This window comes from Hermetia illucens, chromosome 3 (assembly GCF_905115235.1).
Source record: "Hermetia illucens chromosome 3, iHerIll2.2.curated.20191125, whole genome shotgun sequence".
In the NCBI taxonomy this organism is placed as follows: Eukaryota; Metazoa; Arthropoda; class Insecta; order Diptera; family Stratiomyidae; genus Hermetia; species Hermetia illucens.
In genome coordinates, this window is record NC_051851.1 from 103121863 (window position 1) to 103141875 (window position 20013).

Sequence of the window (20013 nt, forward strand, 5' to 3'; positions counted from 1 at the left end):
TAAAGAGGACCGTACCTCTTGCATTTACATCAGCATCACGGATCACTTTCTCGAAGACCAAGTTAAAGAGGATGCATTATAGGGCATCCTCTTGTCGTAGACCGTTGTTGATGTCCATATCCATATCCCTTGAGGAAAAAAACAATTCGGAACGCTCATTTATTAATTATAATGGTTTAAAAATTGAATCCTCATAAGGCGGAAAAAATGCGGTGATTGGCTGACACTTCATGTGACGTCATGAAGCGAGGAATTTGAATTTTATCTACGTGGAATGTTTATTACTAGTAATTTTTCAAGTAGTCAATCAATTTTTAGCAGAAAAGTGGGAAATTATTGCGTGAGAGGACAATTTTTCAATTAACTTACGTTTCGGCAGTAAGAAGCTATATATAATAGAAAGTTCAGCGTTCCAAAAATAAAAAGTTATCAAAACGGAAAGTTCAATACGTTGCTTACCGCATATTAAATATACTAAGTAGAATAATAATATTGTAATGTCGATTAATATCTGTGTCCATCGAATACTTCAAACACATTTTCCATTTTACAAGTGGGAGAAATTAAATTAATGCGAATCTTCCCCATATTGTTACATAATTGATTTACATGTGCCAAAGACAGTGCAGTGGGGGGAGTGTAGTTAATGCGCAAGGACAATGTTTACACGGCTTTGGCGGAAATAATGCCCGAAGACAGGTGCATAAGAAACTTCACTCGCATCTTTACCTGGGTGTCGATGAAACGTACGTTTCTGGAAGATTCGCAAGGTGCCAAGAACTGAATTGCACTGAGCGGGATTCTAGCTTTGGGCCGATTGAATATTTTGTGGTATTTCTTCTCTTGTGACTTGATTTGAATTTGAATAATAGTGATACAAAATTCTAACGCAGTCATGTATAAATTAATATAAATTAATATTGGAGTTGAATTTTAAAGAAATGTTAACTTACATCGAAATGGTCCTCAAAATTTAAATCCGATTCCAAAGAAACTGGATTCAGTCGAGCGATGGCGATCCAATTCTTTCGAGTGCTTCCTTTTCGGACAGCAAAAACAGATTTCAGCAGTAAGGCACGAAACAATATTTCACCGTCTTTCTTGAGATTTTGAGGTTTTTAATGAGCGACTGCCAGTTGCGGTCTACTGAAGTTTCTTGACACGATTTATGACGTCACACACAATGGCGCGGGCTTTTCAGTGCGTTTGAATTTGGTTGAAATTTAAAATGCTGATAATTACAGTACAGTACAGTATTTTTTTTCAAAAACGGTCTTTTTTACGGTTTTACGCAGTGCGGGATTTCTGGGAACGTAATTTGCTTGGACGTTCAAAGTTCCCACATTCCGCCCCTACCACTTGTTGTTTATTTAATATTGGAAAGATCCCAGGGGAATTAAGATTTAATTGACTATACCCTCTTTCTAAAGCTGTCCACGGACTAGCAAGTTGATTGCCAACAAAGCTGCCAACATATCATTTTTTGAATAGTTCGCATAAAGTGTGAAATAAATTTTCAGTAATATGATGTTTTCATATAAAATTGCAGCATTTACAAGAGTGTTGGTGTGATTTTTACCCATTAAACAAATATTTCAGGTCTTATCCACTTCCTCAACTATCATTCGTAAATCTTTCGTTTTGTTTGTACCTCGCCGATATGATTGTTCGCACTCAAGTACGTAAGTACCCGATCTAATCATCTCAAAATGATCCTGATCTGAATATCTCAATCTTCTGCGTCTTACTCTCGTATCACCTGTACCACGGTACAAGTACTTTAATTAGCATCCTGCTCTTTACGCGGCAAATTCAGTCCGCGAAATCTGCGGCGGAGACTTGAGATGAAGAGAACACATCGCGCGGCCAGCCGACCAGTAGCCAGCGCATATCGCGATTGCGAGACCGTCGCGCGAACACGTGTAGCGGATCGAGGTGCTCTGCGCCATTGGCGACACATGAAAGTTGGACGACATCGCGAACTCGCGCCGGCCCCAGCCAGCAGACGGGCCCGTCTGATTGCCCCAAGGATGACTCATGATCGCGCTTTACAACAACTACGTCGACACGGCATCGCGCGGCCTGCACTGGAAAATATATGGAATTCGAATGATTTCCGGATACGCGCGCCGCGGCCAAACAACAACCCGAAGCCGCCGAAACACAATCAGCTCGAGTCGCTCGTCACAAAAGCAACCCGCAAGGCGCCCTGTGGATGACAAAAATTCGGGTCGCCTGGTTTCACTCAAATCTCGTCCGTTCTTGGTTCCGCCTGGGCTCGCGGTGATAGCAGCTAAGTGCACTTTCGCGTCCAGCTGATAACGGAGTCCATAAAAGGGATCGGTACCTCGTGCAGTCACCCACCTACTGTGCGCACGCCGCCGTGGATCTCAGCCTCTTGCAAGGAGCGGCAGTGCTTGTCGCGTCACAAGAAGTGTGTCAAGTGTCTTTTTGCTCGTGCTTAGCGTCGAGTCCTCTTCGCTCGCGGTGCGGATAATCGCCTGGATAATGACCGTGGCTTGCTGATCGCGATTTACGTGTTTTGATCGGCAGATTCTAAACTTTGGTACCTCGGCGGGCAGTGTGTATGGAATAGTGTGAAATAACGCGACGCGGTGAGTAGTGAATAAATTGGTGGAGATTGGGTTTTTCTTCGCGAAGATGAGTCATAATCCACATCATAGCCAGCTGTACGGGTACCAGCGGCAGCTCGAGGCAGACAATTGGAAGCAGAGTCCTGGGTATTACGTTAACGGCGAATATATCCAACAGGAACGCGATCAGCGCAACTATCACGCCCGCCAGCCTTATAGTTATCCTCACCAATCACACCAGCCTGTACTTCATAATTACCACCATGTTCATCAACGGAATCAGGATCCTTCGGTGAGTTTTCCTGTTAGCATCAATAGTAAGTTCAATTTCCACCCCTTTTTGCTGGGAATGAGTGACGTCAATACCTAGTGAACTTATGAGTCATTAACAAATAGTTGAATTATTGCTTTCCCCGGAACTGCGAACAACAGCCCATCCGTTAACTGGGTCAATCCACCAAAGGGGTATTTGCGTCACATAAACTGACGTCATTTGAGCATCCTTTTCATGGTATTCCGGTAGCGACGAGTAGAAAATTTCACTAGAATCAATTCCATTTCCATCAAATTTCTAAACTTTATTCCCCATCCGTAAACGTGAGATTTATTTGAATGGTCTCCACAAGAACCCCATAATATAAATGGATTGTTTTTATTAACCCATAAGGTCGAATTTTCCACAACTGAGGTCGCAGAACGCCTCCAATATGGTCTGGTCTTAGCTATTCACATTTAAGAAGAGGAATGTGAACGAAAATATGTAAATTTCAGATATAAAAAAATGAGTGCCTATGACATTCCTTCGAATTTCCGTTATTAGAAAAACAGTTGATAAATCTGGAAATATAATATATCGTAAGTTTGGGTGTCAACTATCCTGAATATACCTTCTATTATGAAAACCTTGGAAAATGAAAGGAAGGATAGATTCCGTCATAATCGCTGAGAGACAAGACGAAACACACATTTTTGGGAATTGAAGGAAGTAATTTTGACCGGTGAGTCAGTCATGAATTTGGGTTTGACTCAGGGGTATTTTCGGCAAATCCTAGAATAGAGTTGGGTGCCGTTCTCGGAAATATAGCGAACGTATTCCACGTGGATTCTGTGCCATTATATTGAGAATAGTTGTTATCTGTTGTAAAGTCGGTTTCAGCACTCATCCGATGTTAACAGTAATAGATACTAATACTATATCCAGCCAATTGGCATAGAATTGCTATAAGGTGCTGTTTAAACTAGGTCGATTGAGCGAAATGATTTTTATGTTGGTGATAGGTTACCTGAGTATCATTGTAATGAAGAAGCTAATACATTCGTCCACGAACCGGCGTTTAATAATATTTGCTCGAGCATTTGATAGAGAACGTGGTGATTCTGATGTTTCGCCACGAAGCATTGAATGCAATGGCTTAGTTGGCGGAGGTATTAATGGCGATTCTACTTTGCTATTGAGGCAACAGAATCTAGACTTTTCTCCGGCCAACTTCAATGCACCACAATGATCCCACATAACCTCCATTGGACAAATTCGAAGAAAAGGTTGCGAGTTGTAACCAATTGTATATGTATCGTATTAAAAGTGTGCTCGATTAAAATCAACACTGGGAGCACTTCTTGTAGATCGAATATTATTTCGTTGCTGATCTGTGCGAACTCTCAGTGCCAACCGAAGCGTTTGACGTGTTGCCTCTCCTGATTCTTATGTTTGTAGAGCATGAGGTGCTCTTCTCGTGCAATTTCTCGTTCATCAAACCAAAATCGCCGAATGGGTTGATTGCCGATGCGCGCACAATGACAAACGACATAGTCTTTGACAAACTGAACTACCCCTTTGAAATCACTTTTCGCTTATTAATTTCACTAAGAATCGTTAAAGAAGAATGTAAAGTTCGGAATTTCAACCTCATCAAGGACTCGGGCAGGAGTTTATGCCGGACGAGGGATGAGGTCCCTTTCTTCAATCCCTATTAAGGCTCATGGCAGTCATCCACTCTTCAAAAGTTATGACCCTTCAAATTGGCTTTTTTGATACAAATTATCATGGCAAAGTTTGAACTTTCCACTCATGGCGCCTCAAAAGTGGGGCTATATTCTTATCACAACGGTACGGTTTAATTTTTGACCTCATCCATGTTCTTTCTTTCAAACCCTGTTGAAAAATTGTGACAGTTACACTCCCTTAAAAAAATATGGTGCTTCAAATGGGAGGTATTTTGATATCATCACGGTATAGTTTGATTTGCTAGCACCACCCCCGAAAAAGGAGGGGTTAAAGAGGGTACGTACGAGGAAGAAGGTCCCTTTCTTACAGCGTAGAATAATTATAATAATTATCCCCGTTGAATGGCGATGGCATTATCATTAATAGGCACTGCAACCGCTACAAGTGTTTACCGGGGATAGAAAGGGGGACCTTAAAGGGATGCTGTCGCATCATGAACTTATGGCGGAACGATATTTAGCGCCCGTCGGGCATGCCGACGCCGGAAGTGAGCGGGCGGCCACAAGGCCGGTAGGAAGCCATTTTTTTTAGTTTTAGTTTTTTCCTTCTTCTTAGTGCCAAGCTAAGCTTCAATAGTTGAGCATGAGAGAAATGTCACAAAATAATTTTCAATTAGCGCTGACACATGTTAATTTTTTCATTCGCACGGACTGGGATAGTTCTGGCTTTAATAAATTATAAGGCACTTGTTTTTGTATCTGAGAAGTTGATGAAATAGTTATTAACATATTATATAATGCCAAGCTTTTTGTGAACATATCCGTTTGGGTGTGAGTTTGTGCGTTAAGGGCACATTTCATATTCAGAACGCAATTAGTAGTAGTTTTTTGAGACTTGATCCAACTTCGCCTGCTTTTTTGTCCAAACTCGACGTAGAAATTATAAATGGAGTTTTATTTAGAACACATGTAGTTATGGCCCGAATTAGAACTAACGGGTTCGGCCGAAAAATGGAATTTTTAAAAATCGCCCCGGGAAACCGGAACCTCGGCGCTACTGGTATGAAAGGTTTTGTTGATCTTTCATGTAATAATATTCAGGTACATATTGGTTTCATTTATATATAACTCGTAGTGTATATACGTTAAACGTACCCAATATTCAATTCGATGTGGTATTGACGTTTTATCTCTTAGGGAGTAACAATTTGACGCAAAATAGGCAACTTTCACCTACTTTAACTTTGTTAATAATCGTAGGATTTCTACAAAACTTTCCAATGGGCTTATCCATATTAAGCTATATTGTTACGGATCTAAGATAAACTTAAGTGGATTGCAATAAATTTTAAAAATATATTAATGTGTTATTATTAACTTTATTTGAGCAGATATGGGTGTGGAGGGGCCTAGACCATGATTTTTCTCGTAAGTAGTTTCTGTGAATGGCCCTTTAATTTAGATAACTCTTTTATGAGCCCCTTAGTTCCCTCCCCACAAAACACAAAACCACAACAACGACATTTTGGGCCACTGCACCTGTACCTTAGAAGAGAGGCAAGTGTTATTTAATCGCGTTATTGAGAAGGATAGAACAGCATATGAATGGCAAGACAGCATTATCGTTTCAATATGGGAAAAGAAAGGGTTCAGCAGACTGTTCAGATTATCATCAAATTCGGTTATCGCATGCATATTTTTTATGCTTTCTTGAAAACCATATTCGCGAAACGTTCAAAATACCGTGAACCAACTCGGGTTTGTCAAAAATTGCGGAACAATTGACACTGTCCACGCTACCTAATTATTCATGAAGAAGACCGTGAAAGCTATCGAATTTTCTACACTCCCTTTTTAGAACTAGAAACCGTTAGACCGTATGCCAGACAAATACATCTGGTATGACAACATCTAGTATCAAAGCAAACCCTGCACGGTTGTATACTAAGTGTCGCAAGTGTCATCGTAGAACCTTCAAAAGTGGCTAGAAAGCATTGAACAACAATGGAATGATGCGTTTCCAATAAACAAGCGAAGAAACATCCAATTCAATGGCATGTTCGTCCCGGAGTAGACTGCAATCAAATATCTTAGAATTTACTTTGACGGAAAGTTAATCTGGAGAAAATACATTGAGATAAGCAAGCTGAAAATCATTTTGAAATTGAAAACCCTATTCTGGCTGTTTAATAGGTAATGCAAACTATAACTGTGGGGCTGTGCGGTCTTCACTTCGCAGTTTGGATATTAAAACTGGAAAACACATTAGAAAAAGCTTGTTGACCAACTATATCACTTAGAGAGAAATATCTTGCGTGTGAGACAATTTCATATATTATGCTACAGAAAATTCACAAAAGATAGAGAATTTTGACCCACTACATCAGTAGTATGGCTTCTCTTTTTTTGTCCCGCTCAGAAGTGGGGTCGGCTCACCTTGATCGATTACGTCATTTTGCTTACTCATAGGCCTAATTTGAAATGATGGCGAGGCTCTCAAACTACCATCTACTATATAGGCCATCGTTGTTTGATTCGACTTCTTGGTCGTTCCCCACCGATTTCGGTCCTCAGACAATCTGAGTTCTGTCAGCTCGAATTACGTATTATCGAAGACGCCTCTCTCGCAATTTTTCCGCGATCGGTGTTACCCCATATGGATAGTGGATGTCCTCATTTGCGATATGATCGTAGTGTGCTACGCCACTTATACAACGCATAATCTTTGTCTCCATTACCGCGAGGCGCACAGAGAGTCGTTCGTTGATGCGTCGCGCACAAAGGACACCAGTTGTGGAACGTCACTTCATCCAAGTTGCACAGACGCGCGAAGCAATTTCATAAGACCGTTCACCTTTGGCTGATACATTAATTTGAGATACCTAGACAGACATGTTATCAGACGCTAATGAAAAATCATCTGCATAGAGCAGTGCCTTGGTGCTGGACTTTGTATGACAGTGTCAAAAATGCGTTGAAAAATCGCTATGGTAAGAAATAATATCCGGATCGGACGATAATTTGATTAAAATTACTGGACTATCTTTCTTTACTTTCTTTCTTTTAGCTTTCTTTTGGATGTACGTCTGTCTACCTGATACACGCGCTTTACTCGGAGACGGTTGAACTTATTGTCCTGAATTTAAGAGGGAGCTCTTCATACATGCGAAAGGGGTTGGAACATTTTTTTTCATACTCGATTAGAACTTTTCGAAATTGATATTATTTCTGATACAGAGTGAAACTTAGGAGAGTTCACATTTTAAGCCAGGTCTCCAGGCAATGACACAGGTCTCGTTCTCAAAACCATATTTCAGAAATTTACCTCAAAAGACCCCTTCAACTTCATCCTAGAAGTACAAAATTTACATCAGTATAAGGGACAATGTATGGCATAATTCTTGAAAGTTTGAAAGAAATCCAACTATTATTAATAAATTTATGGGAGGTCAAAATTTCGTATTTAATCTGAATTTATTGCACTCTGAGACATGTATAACCTCATTAACATCAAAGTGAACACCCACGAGAACACTTTAATTTTCCTTTTTTAGTTTTTTTAGTTGTTTGTAAATCAGTATCAATTGGTCAACTGACTCTCAAGGTGTGGGACAGTGACTCAATACCTGACGACTAGCAATGAGGGATTATCTACCACACACTTGAAAAGGGGGATATCACGCAGTGTAGCAATTATAGAGGTATTACGTTGCTGAGCACTATGCCATAAGATATTCTCCGCTATCTTGCTAGGACGGATAGCCCCATACGCCTAAAACATTATTGGGCACTACCAAAGATCGAAAAGCTGTTAGAATATGGCCATCAGTTGCACCATTTTTTCATTAACTCCAAAGCCGCCTATGATAGCATAGCCAGGGTATAACTTTAAATGGCCATGAGAAAATTCGGTCTTTCGACGAAATTGACAAGACTGACCAGGCCGACCCTAATCAATCTGCGAGGCCGCTGCAGGATCACTCTAGAGACCATAAAACATCAACAACGGTCTAAGACGCCCTATCATGAATCCTTTTTAGCCTGGCCTTAGAAAAAGTGACCTGCGATGCAGATGTTAATGCGACAGGGACCATCCTTTTCAAGTCAACACAACTACTGACCTATGCTGACAATATTGGCATTATGGGAAGAGTAACCCGAGGTGTACAGTTTACCTTCATACAGATCAAGCAGGTGGCACGAGATATCTTGGGCCGCACACCAATGAAGGCAACACGAAATACATGGTGGAAACGTCAGCAAAGAACCAAAAACCAAGAACAATAAAGATAGGAATTTACAACTTTGAGACCGTAAAATATTTCTCCTATCTAGGATTAAAAATCATAAGCGATAACAGCTATGACGATGAAATCCGCGCACGGTTGTTTGCCAACAGAGCCTATTTCAACTGAAAAATGGTCTGCGCGAAACGTCCCACCATAGGATAAAAACGCTTACTGTACAAGACAATGATTTTGCCAGTCTTCATGTATTCTTCAGAGACCTGTGTTCTTAGCAAGGGAAGGTGCGAACTCTTGACCTCGTTCGAGAGAAAAATCCTCCGAAGAATTTGTGGCCCCCTACATGAGGATGGACGATTCCGTAGCCTCTATAATAAGGAAATTTATAAGTGATACCACGACCGTCTGGTTGTGGGCAAAATCCGGCTCAATAGGTTTCGGTGGGCGAGTCATTCAGTCCGTATGGATAAGGATGATCTAGCCTGGAAAGTCTACAAGGGTAATAGCTACGGTAGAAAAAGAAAATGTGCTAGACCCTGTCTCAGATGGAGCGATTCAGTAGACCAGGACGCCAGACAGCTTTTAGGGATATCGAATTGATAGACCTGGGTGAAAATCGAGATATATAATATTATCATCCACTGTTATTGGATGTAGAAGGGAATCATCATGACTTGTTCTTTTAGATATTTTGATTGGATTTATATTGAAAGTTATGCCAGTTCTGAATATGTTAATTGAACCCTTTTATTTGGACCTCATCCCTACACTGTAAGAAGAAAAAGTTCACACTTTTATGTATTTTATTCTTAAACAACAGATTCTCACGAAATATTGTGTTTTGGCCAGATCGAATAGGATTTTTGTGCCAACAAAGATTATTAGTATAATTTTACCGATTAACACGAAATTTGGAATGTTGGATCTTTTAATACCTATGCATATACATATAAAATTATATACTCATCCGTTGAGCGTTGGGGACAACCCATACTTAAGTTTGTGGAACAGGTCTCAGTTTTGATATATTTCGGCAATATTTGCTTGTTCACGAGAAGGACATTAATTGTACCTTTAATATATGTTGAAAGCAATATAATTACCTCTAACCGGACATAGGGCGTCAGCCACGCCTATCGCCATCGTTGACAGCTTGCTTACAAGTGTCCCTCCGGAAATCCTCACGAAGCTTCTACTCTTTTTCCACCCATTCGTACACTACTCTTAGATAATAGATTTAATTACACGGCATAGTCAGCAATGAAATTGTTGCTCTTTCTTAATGTGGACCTATTCATCGCGAATAGTGTCCGGATAGCTGAGTGGTTAGAGCACAAGGCTGTCGTACGGAAGGTCGCGGTTCAAATCTCGCTGGTGGCAGAGGGATTTGTATCGTGATTTAACGTCGGATACCAGTCGACTCAGCTGTGAATGAGTACCTGAGTCAAATCAGGGTAATAATCTCGGGCGAGCGCAATGCTGACCACATTGTCTCCTACAGTCTACTGTAGTGTACCGTTACGGTCTTGAATGAAGTGCTCTAACACACTTCAAGGCCCTGATCCAATATGGATTGTTGTGCCAACGATTATTATTATTATTCATCGCCACTTTTGCCTTCTGATTATAACTTCAACGGGTATCCAGTCTGTGCGCCAACGCAGTCTCCATTTGATGTAGTCGTATTGTCAGATTTTGGACAAAACAAATGTTTGTTGTGACAGCCAGAAGAAACTACATTATATAAATATACAAATAGGTCAGCAGGATAGTTCTCCTAGCATCGGACAATAACTTTTTCATGTAAACAGAAGGTGTTGAACTTAGGGGTCGAAGCTCTGGAAGAGCGCGAGAGGCCGCGGATGCAACGCGCAAGCGACCATCGGATGATGTTCCCTGATTCCATTTCTAGACCGATGTCACAGCTACTCTATACATATATCGTTAATAAATTAATGATGATTCTGATTGAAAGACTGCGAACTCCCTTACCCTTTTTTCAGGTAGATACTCTACAAAATTCCACATGTTCTTGATGTCTCGTGATTCCAAATGCAACTCTTCCAATGATGAGTAGTAGCTCGATTAGGCTTATGAATGATTTCATCATACTTTAGTCATATTTTAAATTTAGAATAATATTTACGTAAATTTATATCAATAGAGGAAGTAAAATGACTCGCGGTATACACTTATATCCAAACCAGAGCTTTTCGCTTGAATTACATATTAAGAACAACCACAAAAGATGTTATCAGTGACGTAGTTATAGATAGTAGACTCATAGCTTGGTGAATAACTATTTGAGACGTAATGCTCGTATTTTCCACTAAAGCACACCCTGCGCGATGTGAAGATAAGAACTCCTATTTGAATTAAATCAGTGGGGACGACAATATTAAGAAAGTGACTGTTTTAATACAACAATTTCGTTATTCGCCATACTCTTCGCAGTAGTCTGCATATGCAATACTGCATTTTGTGATACCCAGTTTTAATCATGATTCTGATAAGTACTTCATTAGACATATCGTCGGGAGAACGTCAAAACTAGAAATATGCAAAATTGTAGTTTTGCCTTAACGTCTCAGCTATATATATCGGGATACCAAACGCCGGATGCTTTGGGTATGACAGGTTTTGTGTTTTTCTTATGTGAAGAACGTTTTTCTATTCGTACATAGCTAAAAATTTAAATTTTTTCTCGATGTATTTCCTAACTCCAAGATATACGTAGACCTTAAAGAAACAAACATAGAAGGAAAGGAAATAGAAAACTTTCGCCTGCTATAACTGCATCGTTTTAATTTTTTTTAATTTTTTGTTTGGATAGCTCGCGAGGAACTTTATAGTAGGTATATTTTGGGCCCTAATTCCATTATCTTCAAGCTGATAGATAGGTTAGTTTAAACAAGTCGGGAAACCGGAAGCTGCGCGCTTCAGGTATGAAAGGTTTTGTTTGCTTCTTCTGTGAGTACATTTGAGTGTAGAACTATCCCATTTGTACGTAGCCCGTTATGTATATGCTTTTAGCATGTCTGACTACCCACTTTAGTGTAATATTGATATTTAGTTGCAATAAATTTATACGGTAAAGTCAACTTTGAGCTACTGTAACTTTGTTACTAATGGTATGACGTTGATTGCGGATAATATGGGGGGATAATATGCTCCATATTATATTTTATACTACTACAAATTTTTTTAACTCCGAGATAAACTTAAGTTGGGTTTTATTCAATTTCCCCAAAAATATGGTAATATACTATTATTAACTTAATTTGAACGGATATCAATATGGAGAGAACTTTGAGGCCTGGGCACCATATAGAGGCAGCTTTATGATTTTTTTCAGATTTTTCGGTTGGGTAGTTTCTGAGAATGGGTCTGTCAAAAAAATCCTCACGTTCCTTCCCTCCCACTCCCCGCCAAATCTCAAAACTAAAACCGGCTTCGAGAAGTACTAATCGAGACCTTTCATTTGATACCCCACATGACTATATTCGACGAAAAAAAAATTCACATGTATGGGACCCCCCCCCCCCTCCCTGTTTTCCAAACAAAACCTTAAAAAGTACTAATTGTTACATGTGCAAAGTATTAATTTATTTTGAACCCCACACGACTATATTTTGTTAAGAAAATTAATTTGACAGTTATATTCATCAAATTTTGATTGAATCGTGGTAGTCGTTTTCAAAAAAGGTTCATTCCAAGGTTATTATAGCTTTTTTTTTGTAACAGTAGGGAGAACACCAAGAATACCTAGGTATCGCACAATCTTTCCTCCCTTCATTCCCTTAGAGTTCTGCAAAAACTACAAAGAGGAGTTTGATAAAGTCCGAGTTTCGTCCTTATTTCAGGCTAAAAAATCGTTATTTAAAGTCCGGTCTTTATCTGAAGCATGGATGCCCTTCTATTAATATTCAAACAGTTCCAAAATGTATAGGTTACTACCGTACTAGTCACTAGTTACGAAAATCAAAGGACATTTGAGTGAATTCTAAACCTTAACTAAAAAGCTGGCCAGTATCTTAGTAGAGTTTTTACTATTGTAAATCAAAGGGGTGTCCGCACTGAGAAGATTCAAAACCTATTTGACTCGAGTTTTTTTAGAGAAAAAAATTTGTGAACTCATTGTATTTTGAGGTATATTCTTGCATATATTTGAAATTTCAGACTTTTTACTCTACTTTATAAGCGCTTTGCTAATTTGATTTCCAAATGGCGGGAATGATGTTGTGTGTACTATGAAAGAGAGGGTGTAATTTTTGAGGACTCAGATCGTTTTAATGCATTGTACTCGAAATCCCTCCCCATCTAACGGATTCGTTTATATATCAGAAGATTTTTGTTAGTAGATGTGATGCTAACCGGTAGAGCTGAAGTACATCAACACCAAAAATCTAATCTAGGATGCGCCCATAAGTGGGGAATTTACATGGGAAATGTACCGTGAATTCCACGTGAATTGATTTCTCTTAATGTCTCTTTCAATGCGTTGTGCCTAATTGAATTAGTTTATGAGCTGCTCTAATTGCATTACTCTGAATGTACATATCCAAGTGCTACAAATTCAGTAGGACCTTCGGAGCTAAGCCGGATCATAGTATATCCAATAGACAGTACCCACACTCAATGCTCCCGGACTTGCGAATGTATTAGCCAAGCTTATCTGTATACATCATAGGCTCTAACATCTAGCAGTATATACAGTTGGTTTAGTGCCTATCATATGTATGGATAAGCTTCCCCAATACATTCGCAAGTCCGGTCCATTGATTGTGGGTACTACTTATTAGATTTTCTGTGGGCCGGATGATGTGCTCATTGCACCGATGATTGCCAGACATACAGCTCTTTGCAGTGAGACTAGTTTACAGTAAAAACTCTTTTGTCTCACCTTGATCCAACACACTACGGATGAATAAATGAACATCAGCTCTTTGATAACAGCGTATACCCATATTACTAGATGAGTCCTAAGTCCTCATTTCGAGGCAAAGGTTTGTCTATACAACACATAGAGATCTCGCTCTATCTGTTGTCATATCTGTATTTCTGCACTGAGTAAACTGAAACCAGTTGAAAACTGAAAACTAGACGTTTCAGGTATGAAAGGTGTTGTGTATTGCGTACCTGAGAATATTTGAGTACACACCTGTTCTTCGTTAATAACAGTGGAATTTTTACCAAACTATCACGCTCTGTACTATAGTTTATATTGCCGCATTATGATTCCAAGATGAATTTAAGTGGGGTTTTCAATCAGTATAAAATTCTATTTATAACAAATTTATTTAATTCATTGTTCCTTTTGATTAATGCTTACTCAATGAGGACATAAAGCTATTAAATAACAAATACTTATTTCATAAAAATAATAATATACAACAACAAAAAATACTAATAAACAAACAAGTCAAACGAAAGAAATATACTGGACCAAGTGTACAAATTGCCGAAAAACCGGTTTAATTAAAAAGTTTTAATTTTACAAGTTTGTTTTTCCACCCCTTTTTATAATAATTTCCATTAGACGTCTTCTCATTGAATTTACAAGAGCCTTGGGAAGAGTAATGTCGATTTTCTTCCACTCTTCTTGAATGGCAACTTTCAGCTCCAAAAGTGTATCATATTGGCGTCCTGCAGAATAGATGCGGTTGGATAAAATCCCCCACATATTCTCTATGGGGTTTAGATCAGGACTTACAACTGGTCATTCCAACATAACGATATTTGTCGACGCCAGAAAATTTTTAGTTTAATTTTGAAACGTGGATTGCTGCATTGTCCTGTTGGAATGTCCAGTCTGAATCCCATATATCATCACTAAAATCGATCAGCACATTTTCCAATAAGTCGCAGTAGTAATTGGAGTCCATTTTATGGATCACAAGGGAAATTGGAGACTTCCCCGATATCCAAAAGCAGCCCATACCATTAATGACACTTCTTTGAACTTCCGGTATGTATCGCCTTTCACGCTCCTAGCGGACGTCCCTCCAATACTTCTGCGAACCATCTGGGCCATCCAAGTTGAACTTCTTCTCAACACTAAAAATGACGGATTGTCATTCGGTGTCCCAAAACTTACATTTGTGGAGTGGTGGAGTTTAAAGGGGGGCTCCCTATACATGCAAAGGAGGGATTTAAACAATTTTTTCACTGGATATAGTCGTGTGGGGTATCACATGATAAGTCGCGCTTAGCACTTTTCGAAACTGATATCAGTTTTGACGTGAATTGTAAATTGTGCGAGTAACCCTGAGTCCTCTCCCACCTAAAGTGGGATAGGACTCATTTTCGGAAACTATACAACCCAAAAGTCCGAAAAAAATCAGGGTGGGCCATTTAGACGAAATCTAGGACCCAAAATATGTGCCATTTCGATACCTGCTCAAATAAATTTACTAATAGTATATTACCAACTTTTAGAAATTGATTGAAAAATCCCCCTTAAGTTCATCCTAGGAATATCAAATTATGCAGCAGCATAGAGGACAATATCTTGCATACACACGCCAAATTTCATAGAAAATGGGAAATCATCAACACCAAATTTATAGTAGTTCAAACTTAGCAATTTCGCGCCAGTTTACTGCTTCTAAAGTCATGCAAATAAGATGCTAACGTCATAATTAACGAGAATAATTGATTTTCGCGTGAAATAAACTAAAGTCCGAGTATAACCCGTGTGAGGTTGACTATTATCAACACAGTACTTTCCATCAAATGATTTTTTTAAATCGTTTTCTAAAAAATAGAGGGAATGGAATTTTTAATTATGAACACCCGTGTATGTGTTCATCGTTGGACAAAGTTTGTTGAACAAATCTTGTTGTCACAGGCAAATCTAAACTCTTTATTAGTATATACATATACATACATGTCTATCTGGAATAATTGACACTGAAATGCATGCAAAAGTCAAAAAAGGAAAATTAAAACGTTCTCATCGACCCCGCCGTTCATATAAATTCATTTTACATGATGATGATGTCATACATGTCTTGGGTGCCAGAAATTTACCTGAAATGCGGAACTTTGACCATCTATAACTTTGTTAATAATAATCGAATTGCCTTCAAACTTTACAGTGTTATGTCCTGTATTATCGTCTATGCTAATGTCAAATTACTACTACTTTCTGGTAAATTTACAAAACACGGTAATATACTATTATTAACTTTATTGTATGTATTTTGTATTTGGAGGTCTAGATTTCATATAGTTACATCACTGTGTTTTTTTGTCAGATTTTTCGGTTGGGTAACCTTCCCAACTCCCCACCTCTGAGAACGAAACCTGTTTCACTTTTTGTATCCTATCTCTCCAATGTTTCACCCAATATCAGAAAAAAAATCATTTTCGAAAAGAACTAATTGAGCCCTTTTATTTGATGCCCCACATGAACATGTTCTGTGAAAAGAAAATTTACACCCTCCTTTCGCAACACAAAATGGTGTCACTTGCTGCATGTAAAGGGACACGCAGATACAAAAAAAAAAGTATGGAAAGCACTAATTGAGATCTTTCATTTGATTCTTCACGTATTTGAGGAAAACTGTTTTACACCTCCATTTTTGCATGCATGCGGAACCTTCCCCCCGCACCCATGTATGAGGAAGCAGAGTTCCAAGTTTCACATCAAATTTTGTGCCAATATGTGTAACCGTTTGCCAAAAAATCGTGTGTGGCAGATAGATCCGATTTCAATAAGGTTTCATTAAACAAAATCTTAGAAAGTACAAAAATCGTAAATTTTTTTTTTGAAAAAATTAGTTTTTAAACAAACAAAACCCACTTTACCATGGCATAAATCTTACTTGAAGGGACTTGGTTCACTTAGAAGAAAATTCAATACCGAAGTAATTGTTTTGCTCGAAACGTTTCAACATCTGATCTTGACAGTCTTCATGCATTTCTCGGAGATTCTAGTGAGTTCAACGCTTGACAACTAGGACTCTGTTACAGATTAACAGTTTTCTTGCCCATATCGGCTTGATGCAAACGTTTCGACGCAAGCATGTTCCGATATTGTACATTTGGACGCCAGATATTTCGATACAATAATTTTGCTACTTCTTCATTTATGTATGTCGTTTTTTCGGCTTACTATCTAATGGAAAAAAAAAGGCAAATTTTATTTTTTAAATTCCGAATAATGACTTTTTATTCCCCATATACTGATATATCATCTTCATCCATCCGGATTAAGTGACCCGCGTACCGCAACCTTTTGAGCCGGATTTTATCTCCAACTTGACAGTCATAGTATCGCTCATAGATTTCGTCGTTATTTAGGCAATAGAATCGTCCATCCTCATTTAGGCGGCCAAAACTTCTTCGGAAGATTCTTCTGTCGAACGCGGCCAAGAGTTCGCATAGTTTTATACAATAAGAGCTTTGACCATATGTTGAGATGTTTCGAGCGAAACAGTTTTTGTAAGCTGAAATAGGCTCTTTTCGCAGCCAACAACCGTGCGCGGATTTCATTGTCAGCTGTTATCGGTTGCGATTTTCGACCCTAGATAGGAGAAATTTTCAACCGGCACAGAGTTGTAGCTTCCTATCTTGATTGTTTTCCTTTGACCAGTGCGATTCGATGTTGTTCGTTCTTTTGGTTTCAGCGTTGACGTTGCCACCATGTGATTCGTCATGCCTTCATTAATGTGCAGCCCAAGATCTAGGCATCGCGAATCACTTTCTCCAGGGCCAGGTTAAAGAGGACGCATGATAGGACTTCCCCTTGTCTTAGACCGTTGTTGATGTTGAATGGTCTCGAGAGTGACCCTGCTGCCTTTATCTGGCCTCGCACATTGGTCAGGGTCAGCCTAGTCAGCCTTATCAATTTCGTGGGGATTACGAATTCTCTCATGGCCGTGTACAATTTTGACCTGTCTATGCTTTCATAGGCGGCTTTAAATTCGATGAATAACTGGTGCAACTGATGTCCATATTCCAAAAGTTTATAATGGGTCAATGATGTTCTGGAGAATATGTTATAGATGGTACTCAGCAATGTGATACCTTTAAAATTGCTGCACTGCGTGATATTCCCCTTTTTAAGGTTTCGTTTGTAAAACAAAAGGGGGTGTGTAAAAGGGGGGTGTAAAAATTTTTTTCACCAAAAATATTCTCATGTGGGATATCAAATGAAAGGTCTCGATTAGTAGGTCTCCTTAAGTTTACGTCAGAGTTATAAAAGTTGGCAGTAGTATAAAATATAATATGAAGCATATTATCTCCAAGTTTGATCGAAATCATGCTATTAGTAACAAAGTTACAGTGGCTCAAAGTTGTCTTTATCGTGTAAATTTACAACCCGAAGTACTAAATCTGATATGCTAAATGCATATTCTTAACGGGCTACGTACAAATGGGATAGTTCTACACTCAAATATACTCACCCAAGAAACAAACAAAACCTTTCATACCTGAAGCGCCCAGCTTCCGGTTTCCCGACTTGTTATGTATGAGAGTGATAATGCCTCGTAGTCAGTCGTGAGGCATTGATTCGTTGTCCCGTGCCTTGAGCACAAGTTGATGAACCACTTGGTGTAACTGGTCGCCTTCATATTTAGCTAATTCGGCTGTAATTCCATCGGATATATTCTGACATTCATCAAGGCTGAGAGGTGGCGGCGTTCAATCAGGACGTGGTCAATTTGGTTGAAATTGGTCTGTCTGGAGAGGCTGACCGTTTTCCGCGCAAACCAGGTACTTCCAACAACCATTTCGTGCGATACTGCTAACTGAACTCCGCAGTCCGTTATCATTGGTATCCCTTTGTAAGCTATGGGAGCCGACGTATTGCGTATTGCCTACTTGACTGTTGTAATCTCCAAGTATGATTTTGATATCATACTTGGGACAGACCTCAGGGGTCCGCTCAACTGCCTCGTAGAAGGTATCCTTCTCTTACTCTGCAGTCCTCTGTAGTGGCGTGAACAGGGAGCGTACGTTCCATGAGAAAATGCGCAAATCGTTAATCAAAATCCATCCTGTCGAAGGCTCCTTCTGTGGCTTCGTAAAATCAGTTTTCCGTGTAGGGTTGTCAGCCCTACCCAACCCCCAACTTCGAGGACCAGTTGGCATATTTACATACCTTCTCCATCCGCAGTTTTTCATGCAGAAAGAACTCCCAGCGATCACCACGTGGAGGTGGAGATAGGGTTTGGTAGTAGAGCTATTGGTGTTGGTTCAGAAGGTTTTATGCTTCATCGTTTCGCCCTGGGACCTATACTACCCCTTTGTGTGCTTCATAGAAATGTTTATATTAGAAGCTGCAGGACAGGGAAGAATGGAGATGTGAAAGGAAAACTAAAAAGCAGAAAAAAGAAGGATACAATATGTATACATAATCATATATGAATTATATATGAGAGTGAAAAACAAAAATAGTAAAAGGAAATAAATGCCAACAAAACAAGGAATATGTGTCACAACAAATAGTCCAGTCATTAAGTTCGACAATCCAGTGCGACCTCCGAATTCATTCAGTGACGACTTGAAATTTTAGGGTGGGGAAATTTTTTTTCGAAACAAGCACAGAATTCGATTTGATGGTCGATTCTAAGCAAAAAATGTTTAGTAAAATTTTTCTTAGAAGTAGTAGTTTTCGAGTTATTCATGTTCAAACATGTCGTTTTTTGATCGAAGTTGCTGATAGTGAAAAAATATTGAAGTATAAAAATGTGGTCTTTCTCTGGCTTGAATACTAAGTTAGCGGTTTTTCACTATCATTTTTATGTTTGAGATGTTTTTGAAAAAATGATTTTTTCCTTTAGAAAATAAAAAAAATGTCCAGACATTACGAATTCCCATTTGACGAGCCATATTGTACCTACAAAAAATGGAAAGATCCATTCTTTTTGTTATTTAATATGCTTTGTTTCTGCTTAATATCATTGCAATATGAAATACATGGTTTTCGAGTTATTTGCGAAAACCCCTAAAAAAACATTTTTTCGATGAAAAAACGACATATTTGAACATTAATAACTCGAAAACTACCTGAGTGTAATTATGCGGTGTTTCCAACGATTAATTATTTGAAATGATAAAAAGCTTGTTGTTTCTTTTTCGCTGGTGTAGATAACCCGCACACGGACTAATAAAGGGAACAAGTGGTTCCCGAAATATCGGTATTTGGCAGAATAAATATCTACACCAACGAAAAAGAAGCAACAAGTTTTTTTTTTATTTCAAATGGAAAACTACTACTT

At 38.9% G+C, this 20013-nt stretch overlaps 1 protein-coding gene across 1 annotated transcript in view; it reads left to right on the forward strand.

Moving 5' to 3' along the window:
* Positions 1 to 2211: 2211 nt before the first annotated feature.
* The window catches only part of LOC119651926 (transcription factor kayak), a 70554-nt gene continuing 52752 nt past the window's right edge, over positions 2212 to 20013 (forward strand). Inside the window, exon 1 of the mRNA XM_038055756.1 lies at positions 2212 to 2886. Within this exon, the coding sequence (XP_037911684.1) occupies positions 2662 to 2886 (225 nt within the window). The 5' untranslated portion in view covers positions 2212 to 2661. The remainder of the gene's footprint in view (positions 2887 to 20013) is intronic.